Source organism: Daphnia pulicaria, chromosome 1, assembly GCF_021234035.1.
Source record: "Daphnia pulicaria isolate SC F1-1A chromosome 1, SC_F0-13Bv2, whole genome shotgun sequence".
Lineage (NCBI taxonomy): Eukaryota > Metazoa > Arthropoda > Branchiopoda > Diplostraca > Daphniidae > Daphnia > Daphnia pulicaria.
This window is the reverse complement of record NC_060913.1, coordinates 7683099-7701955: the sequence shown is the minus strand read 5'-3', so window position 1 is coordinate 7701955 and position 18857 is coordinate 7683099. Positions and strand designations below refer to the sequence as shown.

Below are 18857 nucleotides of genomic sequence, written 5' to 3'. Positions count from 1 at the left end.
CCGCAGGGCTCTTTCTTGTCATTCCCAAAAGGATATTCGAATCCTCCCACAGCATCTTTTTTCTTTCAAGGTCTCTCGTGTTATATATTACATGTGCATAATATATTGAAGAAAAAAAGCCGTTTATATATATTTCTTTAAAAAAGAAATACCACCCACATTAAGAAAAAATCAACTGACAACTGAAGAGAAAAAACATTTTTTAGCGGCGGCGCCACCTGTGCAGACGCCCCCAAAAAGAAACAAAAAACTTTTATTTCTTTTTTTTCCCGATGCGACACATCACCCCCCTCCCTACCAGCACGTATACACGACTCGTTTTTACTTACTCTATCGATTCATCTTTCTCACGTGATGGTTGCTGGCTGCTGCTGTTGGGTTTGGTGCTGTCGGTCGTGGCGTCGTCGGTCGGTTCGCCCAGGCGGCAGCAGCAGTTTTGTTCGGTTGTTTGTTTGAGGAGCCCTGACTATATACCCTCCTTCTTTTTCCCTCCCAACCACCCACCACCACTCTTGTTGTTGGACACCGTGACGAACAACAACAACAACCCGTCCGCCCACTTTTTCTCTCTCCCCCCCCCTTCTTTCCCGCTTGATCACGATGTTTTAGAAGAAAACATAAAAAAGAAAAAGAACAAGATTTTCTAAATGCTGAAAACATGTTTTTTTCTCCCCCTCTTTTGAAAGAAAAAACATGTTTCGTTCTTCTTTTTTCTTTCTTTTTTAGTACACCTTTTATATCGTTAGGTTATAATTGAAATATGAAATGGAATTTTCATTTTTTCACAGACGTCCGAGTGGCGCTACCAGTCTGTGAGCTTTGGCTAGGCAGGCACACCGTGCCATTAAATATATAGCCAGCCAGCCAGACAGAGAGAGAAGGGGGGAAAAATGTAGGCTCGCCGACTGACAACGCCACGTTGCCAAGTCGCCATCTTTTCTTTTTAACCTTCCCCCACCTTCTGCCTTGGAGAGCGCGCGCTTCCCCAGTGGTTCCTGACGCGAGCTCGAGGAGAGACGCTCATTTTTCACGTTCCTCGTGTTTGTTAGAACTATTTTTTTTTCATTTTGGGCCAACCATTTTTCCTTTGAAAAATTTTTCTTCTTTCTGCCACCCCCCATCGTGTGTGCCGACATTTCGAGAAATTTCAAGTTTTCGTGAGTGTGTTTCTTTTCCTGCGCAGTTGTCATGTGAAAAACGTCTTTTTACTTTTCGCCATCATCTTCCTCAACGGCTGCCATTTTGTTCCGAGGCCTAGACACACCACCAGCCAGACACACACACGCACCAACGGAAAAATAAAACTAAAACTAAAAAAAAAACTCGTGAGGATTAAGAGCTTCTTTGGGACAGCGTCTTTGTGTGTCTAGTGTGTGTGTGTGAGTGTGTATAATATATACCCAGTGTATGCCCCCGTGTGTGTGTGTGTGTGCGTGTGGAGTGGTGGCGGAAAGGAAGCCCCAGTATCCCCCCCCTCTCCTTTTTCCTCCCCCCTCTTTTTTTCTTTTTACAATGGCGGCGTGGAATTTGCCATCTTGAAAAAAAGTGAACAAAAAAGTTTTTTGGAAACGGCGTGGTGGTTTAAAATGCTATAGTTGAAACATCTAATCTTCATGCAACTACGCCATTTACTTTTGCTCTGACATCGATCGCGTCCAGTGTGTGTTCGGCCAACCATTTTTTCCAAGTGGGAAAAAAAGACGAAAAGTTTATAAAACCCTCGAAAACTTGTCTCATCGATTTTGAAACTGAATCACTCGTCGAATTCAAATCATCGAGGAGGAGGGATGTATTCGGCCATGAATCCAGCCGCTGCAGCTGCTGCTGCCGCCGCTGCCCGACATCCCGTCAGTCCCGCTCTACCGGTTAAGACCATTCCTTTTTTTAACGATTTTATTATTTACTTTTTTCTTCTTCTTTTGTATTGTTGTTGAGAAAGAGAGAAAAGAAACGTATGTTTTGGCAATCGGCGTGTGTGTGTGTCGCCTTGGCGTGAGAAATGTGCAATGTGTCGGCGTGCACGAAATCCCGCTCAAGGCCGGGTGAACACGTTGACCTTGCAACCTCATTAAGCAAAAGACACGATCCCGTTGGGGGTTTTACTTCTTTTTTCTTTTATTCAAACATGACATGTGATTGGAAGGAACTGAACGTGCGTTTCTCGTTTTCTTTTTCATGTGTTGTATAGGGTCCACCTCAACCCGGTCAGCCTTTCAAGTTTACCATCAACGAGTCGTGCGACCGGATCAAAGAAGAATTTTCATTCCTCCAGGCTCAATATCACAAGTGAGTTTGTCATCGTGCCGCCATTTTTTCTTTATTGGAAATTAATTCCCTATTATTATTTTATAGCCTCAAGTTGGAATGTGAGAAACTGGCATCGGAGAAGATTGAAATCCAACGACACTATGTCATGGTAAATTGATCCCCATAATTATTATTATCAAGTAGTAGTTGCTTATTAAATTGTGTTTTCATTTGTTTAGTATTACGAGATGTCGTACGGACTCAACGTCGAGATGCACAAACAGGTAAAGATGAAATTCTTTCTCGGCTTTGATTTTATTCCGGCGAATGGAAATAGAAAGACGCGATAAAAAGAAATAACTAAAAGAGGAGAAGAAACCACTCGAGCACGAAACGTCTTGTGGTTTACCTGTTGTCTATTTCCACCTCAGAAAAAACGAGTCCATCCCTTCCTTTCGGTTCCCACAAGCGACTTATGGAGGTCTTGTTTACAAGACCCAATGGGATATCCTTTTTTTTTTCTTCTTCTTTTGGCCGCGGGAGTTTTATTTATTTATTTATTTTAGTTGTTTTTTTTTCTTCTTTACGTTGGTATTTTTTCTTGCTTTTTTTTATTGAAGGCGGGACATGGATATAAGATGGATGATTAGTTGCGGGAGAAACCACACAACGTATAGACCGCAGGGATCTTTTTTTTTTTTCGTGTAAAAGGGAAGAAAAAGAATTTATTTTAGAATTTAATTTATTTTTTTCTGTACAAAAGAGAACAGGGGGAAAAAGCGAAGGGGGATTATCTTGTCTGGCCTTTTAACATTTTTTGTTGTTGTAACTCGGGGAAATAAAATGAATGGGAGGGAAAGAGAGAGAGAGAGAGGCTCCTGGCTTTGATGTCGACGATCAATACCAAAGGGTAGAGAGATGTGTACAGACTAGGCGCGCGCTGGAAAGATGTGTTTCCTCCTGCCCAGCCTCTACTTGTTTCCACTACGCCCATTCCGGAGAATTATTTCCAGATGGACAGAGGAAAAAGGGGGGAGACTGCGAACCTAAAAGGAAAAAAAAAGTTCTCTTTTGTAGTTTGGCTTTCTCTCTCTGTCTGCTGAAAATTTAATCGGTGCCATCAAAAAGTAAAAGGGGATAAGGAGAGAAGGGAATTCCGGTGTGTGTGCGTCAAATTCCGTCTCGCTCGACTGGACCCTAAAACCACAGAAGCAGCTACACATCAGTTCCGCTGTGGCTGTCGTCTTATTTCTTTTTAAAAGAATAAAAAAAAAAGAGGAAAGGATTTCGAGCGTGAACGTGCCAGGTGGATGAGTTTATCCGCTAATGTTACTTTTCGGATCAATTCGTCTTGTTCGTCATCCATCCATTTGGTTTTTTTTTTCAGCTCTAAATAGAATCAGACTCTTGGCTATTTGGCAAGATAAAATTGTTGTCTTAGGCTATTACGTCATGTTGCGTAGTAGTGATGCGGTCGTCGTGATTTTTTCGTTCGCTTGTTATCGTTGTGTGTGTGGGCCGGATAAGGACCGACTGACACTTTAAGGGATTTACAGGGGCCTCCCCATAAGCTATTTCATCAAGAGTTTTGTTTGAACAAGTTGGGGGTCGCTTCTCTGTAGACACAGGCGCGCATTCATTTTAAAACCAGACCTTTTCATTCTTTGTCGAGTGAAATTGCTCGACATGTTGACTTTTCTCATATTTTTTATTTTCTGTTTGCACCGAGTCAACAAAAAGGAGGAAGAAATAATAATCACGAGAGGATTATATATTCTCTTTACTTTTTTTCTTTCGACTGCCTACACACGAACATGGAGGGATGAGTGTCTGAAAGGATATGATGGATTTTTATCTCAACTCAACAATTGCGGGATATCTGAGCTGCTTGCCCCGACAGTTGTTTCAACATTTTAAAACAAAAAAACGCTGCCACACCACCCACGGCGTGTGTGTATCCCCTCCTTGTTTGTTGAGTAACGAAGCTCCCAAAAAGAAAGAGAGAGAAAAAAAAACGGGCGTTTGTTTCTTTTTCTTTGTTGTTTTACAATCCTTGGTCATTTTTAGACTTCTCCTTTGCTCTTTTCGTATGGCATCAACTCAAGAATTAATGGTTTTTTCTCTTTTTTTTTCCTCCCATGTTTTTTTTTTGTAGACGGAGATCGCCAAGCGGTTGAATGCCATCATCGCTCAAGTGCTGCCTTTCTTATCGCAGGAGGTGAGTTGTTGTTGTTGTTGTTGTCGAGAAACCGCCGTGTTGTGTTAAAAGAATAATTCTTTTTTCTTTTTAAAACTTTTAAATTGAAAAAACAAGCGACATAGAGACTTTTTCTTTTTTTTGTGTTGTTATTATTTTTTACTTTCGTTCACTTGATAGCCCATTGAATAACAGTTTGATTGGTCGTTTGATTTTTATCAGCATCAACAACAAGTGGCCAGCGCCGTGGAACGAGCCAAACAAGTGACGATGACGGAGCTGAATGCGGTTATCGGGGTAAATAGATAATCGGAGATCTATCCTCATCTATCTCTCCCCCTCCCTTCTCGATCTTATTGTGTTTATTTCATTTTTTGGTGTGGGGGGTGGAGAGAGAAAGAGATTTTCATTCAAAAAAGAATTCCGTGCGGCTTTGTCGATTATTAGCGAGGCTGAACGGTGAGAGGGACTGTCCTTTTTTTTTCCTTGTCAGAATCGATTCATCTCTTGTGATTCTCTTTCGAGAGGGGAGACTTTTCTTTCTTATCTTTCTACACATAACGCCCGTCCTTCATTCCACACCATCTGTTCGTGCGTGCAGCGGACAGATCTCTCTCTTCTCTCCCCTCCTCTCTTCGTATTTTCGGTTGTTGGTGGTCAGGATTATCTTTCCCATCCAATCTAAGCTCGCCCGTCTCTCTCGTTCTCCTTTTGTTTTCTTGTCTTTTTTTCCCCCCTCGATGGTTAAAGAAAAAATAAGAAAAAAAGAAAAAAGTAATTTTGGAGTGTTCGTGATTCCCCACCGACCATTTTCTTTTGCCAAAAAGAAAAGAAATGAGAAATGCGGTTGAATGATATTCACTTTGTCTCTATCCACCCGTTAAATAACCGACTTCCACCGAGGGAAAAAAAGACGACGAGTGCTCGGATGAGGCGTTGTAAAACATAACAGTTGGGTTAGCAAACAACCGACAGCCCCCGCCAAGAGTCTTTTTTTTTTTTCTCTTGGTGAATGACATGTATCGGTAGTTGTTTTTCTTCTTTGTTGTTGTCTGCTCACACTCGAGTCGATCGATCATCACGTGGATGGACGACAGTTTTTATTCTTTTTCTCTCTTGTAAAAAGAAAAAGATGGAAAGCTACTTAATAGCTCTTTTTGGGTTTTTATTTATTTTCTTCTTTTTTACAATTTTACAGCAGCAACTTCACGCCCAGCAGCTCCCGCACGCGGCGGCTGCAGCGGCCGCTGCCGCCGGTCACCCGCCTCCCCTCCCGCTGGGCATGGGCGGTCATCCGGGCATGCCACCGACATCTGCCGGAGCGGCATTGATGGGACTTCCCGGCCAATTGCCACCGCCTCCGACTGGAGGACCAGGTGGTCCTCCTCATCCTCTCTCGCTACTCAATGCGGCAGCTCAAGCTGGCGGCGGTGGAATGCCGCCCGGAATGCCACAGCCTCCGCAAGGAGGAGGTGGACCTCTGCAACAACAACAACAGCAACCCAACGGTCCACCGATGGGCAGCAACAAGCACGAGTCGCACCGCGAACGTGAAAGAGAGCGTGAACGCGAGCGCAACAACGCTGCTGCTGCCGCTGCGGCAGCCGCCCAAGCCGCGGCCGAACGTGATGACAAACAAAGTAAATAAGACGCCAAGAAAAAAGCTCGGGAAAATCTTCTCTCTCTCTCTCCAATCGCCCCCCTTGTCTCGTGACAAAAATGTTTATTTTTAAATAAGGAGAGGTGGAGGAGGACTATCGACCTAGACTTCTATATCCAGCCTTTTTCTCTAAAGACACACGCTGGCTCACGCTAGTCTCACGACTATCGCAATCTGTTGGTGTTTGAAGCGTGAAAGACCTCTTGGGGCGTAGCGAAAAAGCCAACAAACAACAAGAGCAACACGCTGCGGGCCTGGATAAATATGACGCACTGTTGACTTTATTGAGAGCTTCCCCCACTTTTTTTTCTCTTTACAATTTTATGGCACGAAGGGAGGCAGGCAGGGTGGTGGTGAAGGGGGGGACTCCTGTGTGTGTGTGTGTTTACACAAAAAGTCGTCGAACCAATATTGACTCTTCTCTCGGCACTTCTTCCTGTCCTCCTATCGGCTTCCGTAACGCAAATTAAATTCTTTCATTCCTTTTTTTTTCAATCATTTGTCGGTCTCTTAACGGATGAACGGTTTCCCGTAAAAGAATTTTTGTCGGGAAAGAGAAAGAAAAAAAAAAGTTTAGACGTGTCAGCTGCGATCAAACAGCTGTGAGCGGCCTTGCATGCCCCTCGTTCACGCTAATTGCACCCTCCATCCCCCCTCCTCCTTTTCGCTTTGAGATTTGTGTTACGACGACTTGGCGCGTTGTGCGTGGAAAGTGAATTATCGTGTCTCCTGGAAGACGACGACGACTTTTCAAGCGGTTTCGGAGGTTTTCTTTCCATTTCTTATCGATCCGATCTGTTGGTTGTAGTGAGAATGGAAGGGGATGAAGCTTTGAACAGTCAGACATATCCTCCCTCTTTTCAGTCCGTCTCTTGTCTGTGTGTGTTCAAAGTGTCTGCGCTAGCTATTTGCATAATGCTGTGGCTCTCTGCTTGCGTGAGCCAAGAAAAAAAGAAACGAGACTGAAAGGAAGAAAGAAAAAGAAGTCGAGGGGTCTGATTGATTGGCGGCGCCGGTCGAAACACACCGTGCGAGCGGTTTTGGTGCTTCTTTTTTAGGGGGGGAGAGAGCGAGGGGAAGGAGTTCAACATTGATGGGTTCCCGTGTTTGTCTTGTTTGTTTTCTTTTTTCTGAAATGCTGCAACTGCTGCTGCTGCCGGTGTTGTTTTTATTTTCTGTCTTGTTTTATATATAAACATTGTCTACTACTACAACTACCGTTGCAGAGAGAGAAAAAAGGGTTTTCACTAATTGCCTTTTTCTTTTTCTCTTTTTTTTCAAACAGATATTCCCCTGGAGGAGAGACACGTAAGTGGATTCTATTTTTTCGTGTTTTTATTTTCTCCTTTTTTCTATTTTTTAGTTGCGTGAAATTGTGTGTGGACCGTTCAATATCGATTTCTCTCTTCCTACGCATTCAATCTGAAAATCATATAGGAGTGAGGCAAGGGGTGGTGGATGTTGGAGGGGGGATGTTGTGTAGAAAAGGGGGAGGAAGGATATTATTATTCAGCCATCCGGAATAAGGTTGCCATGGGTTTTCCATCATCTCTCTCTCCAATCCAATTGGTTTCCCATTTGAATGGAAACATCCGCCTTTCGTTCGGGGGGGTCTTCCTTCATCTTCTTTGTCCCCCACCCTACCAACTCTGTTTAGCAGTGGGCGAAAAAGGGAATCAAAAGAAGTAAGAAAAAAGAGAAGCCCTTTTGTTGTATTTGTCGAGGACCAATCAAGTTGCCTGTCGCTGTTAACCTGCAACAGCAGAAGCTGCGGCGGCCATTCGATCACGGAATTTCTTTTCCTCTTTCTATCTTTCCTTTTAATTATCTCCCGGCCATCAGCAGCAGCGAATGGATGCAAGGGAGTTTTGCTCACACACGCGTAGAGATTGCTTTTTGGCTTGTTCTCCCAGTGTTAGTTACGACTTGGCTCGTTATTTCGTTTTAGGAAAGGCGAGGAATCTCCTCCTACTCTCTGTCTGATCGGTAGCAGCAAAAAGAATAAAAAAAAGAAACACACCAAGTGACTGTGTTTGCCGCCTCCGGGAGCGTTCTAATCGATTTACTGTCTACTGTGAATATTTTATAACTTTTTTTTTCTCTCTCTTTAAAGAAAACACATAAAATGAAATGGGGAAAAAAATAGGAGCTAAGAGAATGGGCGAGTCCCGAACAAAAGTGACGCACACACATGCCCTTATTGTCTATGGAAATTATGGGCTGCTTTTGTGTGTTCGCCCTTTTCCCCCTGAAGTTCGGGAGAAACTTGTGAAAGAGCCCGAGGGAGTTTAAGTGGAGAAACGAGGGGAGAGAGACGGAGAGGAAGAGGGGGAGAGCTCCTTAATGAGATGACGCCGAACGAGAGAGACTGTGAAAGTGGATCTTCAACGAACCCGTCGGCTGCTGCCAATGTCTTTTGTAATGGAAGTGAAGAGGAAGGGGAGGAGGAGGAAATGACTTTTTTTTTCCTGGGGGTTGCCATGGCATTGCGGAATCCCCCCCCCTCCTCGTCCACATCTTAGCTGTCGATTCCAATTTGTAGTTTCCCTCCTTCCTTGTCACTCCAAGTTAAATAGACTTGTCGCACTTGAAGAACTAAAAAAGACGTCGAATTAAAATGTTGTTGTTTTTTTTTTGTATTTCTAATCTTTGCAGAGGAATTCAATCTCGCCGACTGAACGCGAAAAATACCGCAACGCTCGTTCGCCAATGTCCAGCGGCGATCCGCACGCGCCCGACATGAAGAAGATCAAACGCGAAGACAAAGATGGACACGTAATAATAAAAAATATTTTTTCACTTATTCAAAGGGTAGAAAAAGAAGAGTCTGCACACACATGCACGCACGTTACACGGCCAATGGCCATCTCGGTTACAAGTTTTTTTCTCATCCTTTTTTTCTCTCTCTCTCCCAATTTGTTACAGATGAGCGATGGCGAGCGGAGCGATCAGGACTTGGTGGTCGATGATGGCGGAGATGTAAGAGATATTTGATCGTTTATTAGCCATAAGCAACCTGGACTGTAACTAATGATGGCCGTTATTTTTCTTTCTTGTGTTTGCTTGCCATAACAGGATCCTATTACTCCTCCTAGTCGCAATCATTCACCCAGGGAGAATGGAGTCGATAAATCGAAAAAGGATCACAACTCGTCTCACAGGTGCGTCTGGCTGCTGCTGTTGTTTTTACAAGAGTGTTTGTTTTATTTTCCTTTTCTTTTTATTATTGCAGTGGTGGACACATGATGAACAAGGGAAAACACGATGTAGACAAGAACAATGGAGCAGCCGGAATCGCTCCTAAGCCTGCGACTCCGACTGGATTGGGCGGAATTCCGCCTCCTGGCCCTCCAGGAGGAAAAGGTGTGCCGAAACCTTCGCCACTCGGACAATATCCGCCGTATATGCCACCAGGCGGACCACCGCCGGATATGGCGGGAGTGGCTGGACCTTACGGACCACCTCCTATGCACGCCGGATATCCTCCAAGGCCCATGTTGGCCTACGATACACATCCACAGATGCGTGGACCATTAGGTTCCATGTCCCAGGGTGGCGGTAAACCGGCCTACTCCTTCCATGTTGGTGGTGATGGAGTGGTCCAGCCAGTACCGTTTCCTCCAGACGCTCTAGTCGGACCGGGCATTCCTCGGGCCGCTCGGCCGCTGAGCACTTTGCCCCACGGGGAAGTCGTTTGTGCCGTGACTATCTCATCCCCAACCAAATACGTTTACACTGGTGGCAAGGGATGCGTCAAAGTTTGGGACATTAGCCAATTTTTTGGCAGTGGAGGACAATCCAATGGAAGTATGAATGGCAGCAAATCACCCATCCCCGTATCGCAGCTGGACTGCTTGCAGAGGGACAATTACATTCGCAGCGTCAAACTGTTACCCGACGGAAGGACATTGATTGTGGGCGGAGAGGCCAGCACCCTGTCAATTTGGGACTTGGCAGCCCCTACTCCTCGCATCAAGGCCGAATTGACATCATCAGCGCCGGCCTGCTACGCGCTGGCCATCAGCCCCGACAGCAAAGTATAAAAAGAATAAAATGAAAAATTCCCATTTTTGTGTGATGTGAAATTAATCGAATGCGTCGGCGGTTTGTTTATATTCACAGGTTTGCTTCAGCTGCTGTTCAGACGGAAACATTGCCGTGTGGGATTTGCACAATCAGACGCTGGTGAGGCAATTCCAAGGTCACACGGACGGCGCCTCCTGCATCGACATGAGCGCCGACGGGACACGATTGTGGACGGGAGGATTGGACCACACGGTCCGGTCGTGGGATCTTCGTGAGGGCCGTCAATTGGCCCAGCACGACTTTGCCTCTCAGATCTTTTCCTTGGGATATTGTCCAGCTGGCGACTGGCTGGCCGTTGGACTGGAGAGTTCAACTGTCGAGGTGAATTGACTAGAAAATTTGTTTATTGATTCAGGTTTTGACAATACTAATACTCCCGATTGTTACATATTTTCTCGCTCATCTTAGGTGCTGCACACGTTAAAGCCGGACAAGTACCAACTGCATTTGCACGAATCGTGCGTCCTGTCATTGAAATTCGCCGCCACTGGCAAGTGGTTTGTGTCGACTGGTAAAGATAATCTCCTGAACGCTTGGCGAACTCCTTACGGAGCCTCCATTTTCCAGGTAAGCTCGTTGAAGCAACAAAATTCAGCAATTTATTGTATTAACGTTGTTATTTACGTTCAACAGTCGAAGGAGTCATCTTCGGTGCTCAGCTGTGACGTTTCATCGGACGACAAGTACATCGTGACGGGTTCTGGCGATAAAAAAGCCACCGTTTACGAAGTCATTTACTGAGGGATTTCTCCTATTATAGAAAAAATCTAAAAATTAAAAAATGAAATGAAGTATAATCCTCCACACCACACCAACCCTTATCCACACTCCCCTCGACCAATCATTCGAAATTTCTCACTGTCTCTTTGTTCTTCCTTTCTTTCATCTGATCGTGATAAATTGACACGCGCGCGTTATGATAATCGCGCTACGCCAAAATCGTTGGTCAAGTCTTCCAGCTGCCACGAAAATTTGGGCTGGATGCTTCGCCGGGGAAGGGAAAAACTCTTTATTGTGAAACACCATCATCCATCAAGTCACCGTGTGGCGCGCGTGTCTGTTTTCGGTGTGAGTGTTTTTCTTTATTTTTTTTTTTCCCATCGTGGAAAGGTGTTCTCTCCTCTTAAACTCAATAATGTGTGTGTGAGTGTACGTACGTGTGTTTATACCCTCCCTTCCGTTTATGGGCCTTTTTTTCGTCTTGTATACCTCGATCATTCTTCACTCAGTGTCTCTTGGAGAAAGTTTAATTGTGCGCAGTAAAAAGACGGGAAGTGTGTGGAAGGTCTTGAACCGCAACAATTATAAATTGTAATTTTTAGCCCCCTCAGTACAATGATTAAATATTCATTTGTCTTATTGTTTTGTTTTTTGTTTGACACTGCTTTGCAGCCGCGAGTCGCTTTCTAGTTTGCCTTTTTTTGTTCGGATGTTAGGTGAGTTTTTTTCTTTTTGGAGTGGATGGGGAATTTCAATTGAGTGAAAATGAGATATTTCTGTTTGAGTAAATTAAATTGACTTTATTGTCATGCTACTAAACTGTATCTTATCAATTAAATAATAATGTTTAATGGAAATTCGTATTTTGTGTTTTATCATTAATTTTTTTATGTCCTCAAATTTAGACGGTTACCCATATGTTGGCCATCTTTTTTTATTCTCAAACTGAAGATTAAGTCCAGTACTTGCGAGATATATTTACTTCTGACAGTAAAATAGACTGCCTGATCTAAGAAATGCATTATTGTGTCGATAGAGACCGAGGCCGATTTTTAACCTAAAATCATCTTCGATATGAAACTCTTTACATAACGAATAATCGACATACTGTACCGTTCTTCAAAAAATAAAAAAACAAAAACAAAACAATAATCGGACAAAACGTTTAGGGAAACAGGCATGCGCGGTGGAGGATTGGAATTAAATTCTAAAATTTATGGAAAAAAAAACCAAATTCGAAATCAACTTTTTGACTATAAGAAATCAAAAGGGAATAAAACTTAAACTAAACCTAAAATAACTTGAAATTTAAAAACCTTTTCAAAACCGTAATCTCTTCGATTTAATCTGACGATCTTTTGTCACTTTATCGGACTCCCACTAGATGGCATTTGATCTTCGTTCATGGCAAAATTTCATATTTCGTCTGCTATGGACATGGCATGAAAAACATTTGCACATTTTTCCTAAACTCGATGACGTAATGATTCGAGTAGTAACTTTAACGTCTAGACTAACTTCTAGATTAGCAAATCCTGCATTTTATCGACCAACTAATTCCCAATGGTTTACAAATAAAGATGTGCATAAAGTTAGCTGGTTTGTTAGATCGTTCACTAATAGCCGGTACCGTAACAATAAAACTGGATATCAAGGTGGAGAGAAAAACCGGTCGACCGTTTATTATGTAGTTGCTCTTGGTGTACTTGTTGGTGGTATGAGTTATGCAGCAGTACCTCTTTATAGATTATTTTGCCAGGTAAAGTTGATTTTTGTAAATTATGTACAAGGCTCGTAATTTAAATCATTTTCAGTCCTACAGCTATGGAGGTACAACATCGTCTACTCACAATCCTGAAGGTCTGGAGAAACTAGTGCCCAACCGTGAGCGGATTATAAAAGTCAGGTATCTTGACTCTATTTTAAATTCAGCTTTGTAACTGTTTCTGATTTAGAATTTGAATTTACAAGGTTTAATGCTGACACATCATCAAGCCTCACATGGGATTTTAAGCCTCAACAGTCTGAGCTTAAAGTATATGGTTTATCTTCCTTTTCAAAAGATTTTTTTACAAAAACAAATTTTCACACAGGTCGCCTTAGGAGAAACAGCTTTGGCATTCTATACTGCCACCAACAGAACCTCCAAACCCATCGATGGAGTCAGCACTTATAATGTTGTACCCTTTGAAGCTGGGCAATATTTCAACAAGATTCAATGTTTCTGTTTTGAGGAGCAGCGACTTAACCCCAACGAACAGGTTAGTCTGTTTCTCTTTTCACAATTTTAGTAGACGCACTCACTTATTCGCCTATGTGGTATAAGGTCGACATGCCAGTCTTCTTCTATATCGACCCCGATTTCGGAGAAGATCCACGAATGGAAAATATCGAATCAATCACGTTGTCTTATACTTTCTTTGAAGCCAAAGAAGGGGCAGCTTTGGTCAAACCGGCGTATGCTAAGTGAAAATTTCCTTTTGTTTCTTCTATCGGTGTAACTGTTTAAAAATTGAGTAATTGACACCATTTGAATTATTTCTGGTGGGTTGTAGTGTAATCTACTTTGTACCGTGCAGTAACTTGATTGAAATCTATTTGTTCCACAACCATCATCGGCTCTCTTTTTATGGTAATGAAATATCTCACCGATAATATTTTTTCTCTTCTCTATTGTGCCCACAGTCAGACCGGGAAAGCTGTCTCATATTTCTCGCCAGACACAAAAAAAGGGAAATATATATATATATAATATATATATATGAGTTGCCGGGTAAGGAATGATGAGCACGCAAACGGACACTGATTGGGCCACGTAAACCTCCCACCCCCCAACTTTTTTGTTGATGACGACCACTTACTCGGTGTCTGCATCGTCGTGCGCTCCGGCTCCGTGCTTCCCAACGATCTTATTATATAAGTGGCAGGATCGCCAGATAAGGTGGGGTGGTGTAGGCGTAAAGAGATTTGGTCTTGGTCCCAATGCCTCAATAGAATAGTAATAACTTTTATGTGTAAGTGCACAACAAACAGTGTAGAGGGGAGAGAGGGGAGAATAAACTGAGACGGATAAAGGGCCAGAGAAATTGGTGGAGACATGAGAGGCAACACTAAAGAGTGTTGGATCGTCTTTTATACGGGGGAAAAAAGAGGGTGGTGGTGTCTGGGATCTTGAAAGGGAAGAAAAACCATGACCCGAAACAGCCCTAACGATGATTGCATTATTTTGGTTCATTCAGATCCACTAGCCCAAGGTGAATAAGAATAAGCGGTTTTTCTTATCCTCGGACACGTGCCAAAGAGAGAGAGGGAGTAGTTTTAGTATTTGATCGATCGTGCAACCCCTCCTACCAAGTTTTTTCGTTTGTTTGTTTGCTAAAGTCGGCCGGTGCACTAGTGTCGATGTTCCCACTAACTTTGGCCCCTTGAATTAGTCAAGTTTCACAGGGGTGTAGAGACGGAGGATATAGTCAGGAAGTCAGTGGATCAAACAGCAACTGGGGAGGAGGAGAGGAGGATGGAAGCGATTCCTCTCGCGCTTTGTTGAGATTTCGCAGCTAACGAGATGTCAACTGCCAACATGGCTAATGACAATCAACTGGATCAAACACTGGTGCCATAGAGTCTGCACTCGAGCATCTTGACAAATTCCATAGAGGGGGGCAACATAACTGAAAGAAAAACAAATGAATCATCAAGATCCTCCTCATCTTTTTTTTTCGTCTCCTTCTTATTGATTCTTTAATGAGGATCCGCATTTCTCCGAAAAATTTGAGATCAAACGAGACGAGCTACTTGCCTATGCAAGAGGACACGGCCTCTTGATTGAACATCTTGTCGTTGTCCATGAATTCCCCCTCACTCTTGGCGTGTGTGCGTCTGGGCGTGATGAAAATTCATCAATCTTTCTTGTTGTCTTGCCTTTGGGGGTCCTTTCCTCCTCGATCCGACCAATTTATTGATTCCCCGCTGGTGTCTCTCTTTATCTTTTAGATTATCTGCTTACTAAACACACTGGGGCCAACCTCCGTCTTCTTCTTCTTCTTTCCCCTGGCTGATGGCGAACCAAGGGGATGATTCACGAACGACTCATGTCTTCGATCATCACGATCTCTTTTGACCAGTCAGTTGCGCTCGGTGGCGGCCGTTCTTTGAACGACAACAACTCCATCCATAAATAATCTCAAAAAAGAAAAGAAAAATAAAGAAAAAGACAAACAAAATGACACGATCTCGGGAGCCAAAGAATTTTCGGTCCGTCCATTTATTGAACGAGGAGACGCGGGAGGAAATGATGGAAGGAGAGCACCAAAAAAAATGGGTCGGCAGATACTCTGTGTACATGTAGTGTATAAGCAACGACGACACTGAGGGTCTTGTGCACGTCGTCGATATTGTGAGCACGTGGGTAGAGACATCCTCGTGCCAAGAAATAAAGAAAAAGAGAATCGGAAACGAGGTCCTTCTTGCTCTCCTCTCTCTCTCTTTGCAAACGAATAAGATGGGCCGTCTTTTGCGAACCTAGTAACCCCCTCCCCCCGTTCTTGAACACTTCCGATAGGAGTTTTTCCTCATACAAAACATTTCTCTTTTTTTGTTAAACAATTCTGTATATATAAAAATACAGACTAGCCCAAACAAAAAAACCTTTCCCAACAGATAGGGGGGACCAAAAAAAAAAGAAGAGGCCCATCCATCGTCGATTATATATCCCATCGCAAAGTTGCTACTATACTATACACTGGAACCTATTGTCACCCGTATTCCATTGCGCCATGTTTACCGTAGTATGCTATTCTCGTCGACGGTTAGCGAGTGGGGGAAGGGAAACATCGTAAAGAACCTTATCGATTTTTTTCTTCTCTTCTTTTATATTTCATTTTGGCTCGCAATTTTTTTAGTAGGCTATTATTTGAAAATGGGCCAGCTGGAGTCGAGGAATCGACTAAGGTTGATGCTTTTTTTTAAAAAAAGCTTCATTCTTCACTTGTTCGCGCTCTATTTTTTTTCGCTGATGCATTTTCTTTTGCCCTTCTTTTTATTTGAAATTTCTTCACGAAACTATTCCGCAGAGACCGCGGCGGTGACAAATTGAAGATGACGGCATAATAGACAGGGCTAAAAGTGAGGGGAAAGTAAGCCTGGATGCGAATAGATTCACTGGAAGAATAGAGTGTAGTAGCAGTTGACTTGTCTTTTGTCGGTATCAAAGTGTACAGCCCTGGCGCGTCGTTTCCCCTCTCTACCGAAAACCAGCCAAAACATTGCGGCTGCCATCCGACGTTGTTTCGTTTTGTGACTGTCATATCCTGTGGAGAAACTGTGGCCGTTTGACTGTTGGACCGGCTGGTTTCGTGGTCCGCTTCCCATTTATAGTATGGCGCCCAGCGATTAAAACGGATGGAACTCTCTCTCTCAGTTTTCCTTTTCACCGCCCAGCTAATCCGTGTCGCTCGTCAGAGAGCTCGCGCCACCCGGAATTCATTTCGGTTTTGTTGCTTATCCCACCTCTTTTAAGGATCGCCGGTTTTTTTTTTGTTTTTTTGTTTTTTTTTCATTCTTTTTCTGGATGTGTACCCCGGTATAACCGGTCCGCTTTGTTTGCCCAGTGTTTTTCAAAGGCAACCGTTTACTTTATTTTCTGAAATTCAATTGAACCTCTTTCTTGTCCTTTTAGAAGAATCTCTTACATTTATTTTTTCTTTTTTTGGCTCAAGGAGTGGCTAAAGTATGTCCAAGTGGACTCTCTTTTTCTCCTTTCTCTGTCCCTTTACTTGATTATGTTCAGTTGAAGTGTTTTTTTCAATGCGGCCGCCGGAATGGATTTCCAATAGACTATGTATAAAGCCCTTTGGCCCTTTTATTCCTTTTTTTTCTCTCTCTCTCTCTTCTACGAATAGGACGAACTCTGATGGCCATCTACCATCCAACAGCATCCAACTTGGTTTTTCGAATGTTTACTTTTCCGCCACAGCGAAAGTAAATCAAATAAACCGCCAAAAAGAAAAAAGAAAAAGGACGCGCGCGCTGCTAAAAGGTTTCGAAAGTTTGCTGGGCTCGATATCTCGTTGTCGAACTCTCCCGACTTGTATTAGACATTGATAGCTGCTCCCACTTCCCGTGAAGGTAGGAGAGAAAAAATAAAAAATAGGATGCAACTCGACTAGTTTCCCCATGTGATTCATCTTGACTTCCTGGTGGTGGTGGTTTTCGTTATATAACATAGTAGCTCTCGCCCAAGTATAATTGAGTCCATCACACGGATAGTTTGCCATACTTCTGACTGTCTTCAAAAAAACTCCGGGGCCCATGTTCTGGTATCGATCAATCACATGTCGTGGCGCCAAGCATCTTTTTCTTTTCCTTTTCGCTGGAACATCGTTTCCCTTTTTCTTTTCTTTTCTAGTTGCATAATATGCAAATTCGCCTCTTTTTTTTAGGAGGTACGCAGGGAAGTTGACTGCCGTCGGATACGGTTGTCGAGTTATTGGTATAGAAGTATACGACCTCAACATATCAGAGTTTTTGTGTGCGTAGGTAACAAACTGGTCCGGGAAATGGATCATGAAGACGACGACTTGATGGCTGTTTCGGAGAAGACTTTAGGGCGAAACTCTTTTCTCTCTCTCTCTCTCGCTCTTTGCATTGGGTTTCTTCTTTCTGGGGAGAAGGGCTGGTTCTATCCTCCAGTTGCATTGACGTCGTATTCGTCGTCGTCTCTTTTCTGTAACTGCGGAAACTGGATCTGATTATACATGACTCTAGTGGATTTTGAACGACTTGCTGAATCGGCGGATGATGCGCCAGCAGCAACAAATACAAAGACCCCCCTCTCGCCGGCTCTTTTCCGTTCATCTATACTCTCTCTCTCTCTTTCTCTCTCTCTCTTTTGCTATCTGTATATGGATGGATAGAAAAGCCACGGATAGATAAGAGAGTTAAGGCAAAAATCGCTGGATTTTGACTAGATAGCAACCAAGTCTTGCGGAAGTAGTAAGAGGAAGTCTTTATGACTGCCGAAAATCGTCGTAAAGGAAAACGTCTGGGAATGGCCTCTCTTAAAAAAAGAAAAAAGGGAAATAAAGGTTGTCCTTCCATCCATCCATCCAGCCAGCCAGCCAACCGTCCGGAGCCAAGAAAAAACCCGGAGTCGTCGAGAGCGAATCTTTCATTCAGTTTTTCTAAATGTACACACAGAGCATCAAACCACTGCACATTACAGTCGATTCTCTAAGGCGAAGTAGATTTTTATTTTATTTGTACACGCATCTATCCAGGGCGATCCATCAATGTCGTCAGATAATGTCGCCTATACATAACTGCCTTTCATAACCCGTCTTCATTTCAATGGAAAAAAAAATAACAAAAATCTTGACGAAAGAATTGCTGGGCATATCATGAAACACAACAAAACAGTAGCGTTGAGTGGCGCTAGATCTCCGGAAAAAAAGAAAAGTCGATGGAACAAAAAAATTAAAAAAAATAAAATTCTTTTTATATAACAAAATTCTTTCCCCTCGACAAAATTGACGATGATGACTTATTGAACAGTTTGAGATATTTCAGATTGAAATCATATCACCGTGATAAGGAAAAAATTCGTCAGCTTCGTGTTGGCAAGTTGTAGGGCGTTCTCAGACACGGTCCTCGATATTAAGTCCTCGTCAACTCGTCTCTGCGTTTCAAAATCAGTTTAGACGAGAAATGAGTGGAAGAACTCGTCTCAAGACCTCCTCTCCGGACGACGGAAGAATTTCTTCTACTTTATCTTTTTTTCCTCCTTTCGTTGCCCGTCGTCAGATTGGTCGGCGGGACGGAATGGGAGAGAGCGGGAGGAATGCCGTAGACCTTAACTCGTCGGTGCCCCCCGATCGATATGGAACACACACATCCAGTTCCGGATAGCTAATTTGAGGAAAGAAAAATGATTGCTTTTCTCTTGCCTAG

General features: G+C 43.2%; 2 protein-coding genes across 2 annotated transcripts; both read left to right on the top strand.

Moving 5' to 3' along the window:
• The first annotated feature begins 918 nt into the window (after positions 1 to 918).
• LOC124313525 (transducin-like enhancer protein 1) lies at positions 919 to 11540 on the top strand. The gene is made up of 15 exons (XM_046778496.1): positions 919 to 1865; positions 2189 to 2286; positions 2353 to 2416; positions 2487 to 2531; positions 4403 to 4465; positions 4667 to 4741; positions 5643 to 6084; positions 7390 to 7412; positions 8760 to 8879; positions 9030 to 9083; positions 9180 to 9265; positions 9337 to 10141; positions 10227 to 10511; positions 10599 to 10757; positions 10824 to 11540. The coding sequence occupies exons 1-15, from the start codon at positions 1788 to 1790 to the stop codon at positions 10929 to 10931; spliced, it is 2505 nt and encodes an 834-aa protein (XP_046634452.1). The 5' UTR covers positions 919 to 1787; the 3' UTR covers positions 10932 to 11540.
• Positions 11541 to 12334: 794 nt separating this feature from the next.
• LOC124320843 (cytochrome c oxidase assembly protein COX11, mitochondrial-like) lies at positions 12335 to 13525 on the top strand. Its single transcript, XM_046783744.1, has 5 exons — positions 12335 to 12669; positions 12725 to 12816; positions 12882 to 12945; positions 13004 to 13171; positions 13237 to 13525. Exons 1-5 carry the CDS (start codon positions 12394 to 12396, stop codon positions 13378 to 13380), a joined length of 744 nt encoding a protein of 247 aa, XP_046639700.1. The 5' UTR covers positions 12335 to 12393; the 3' UTR covers positions 13381 to 13525.
• The last annotated feature ends 5332 nt before the right edge of the window (positions 13526 to 18857 follow it).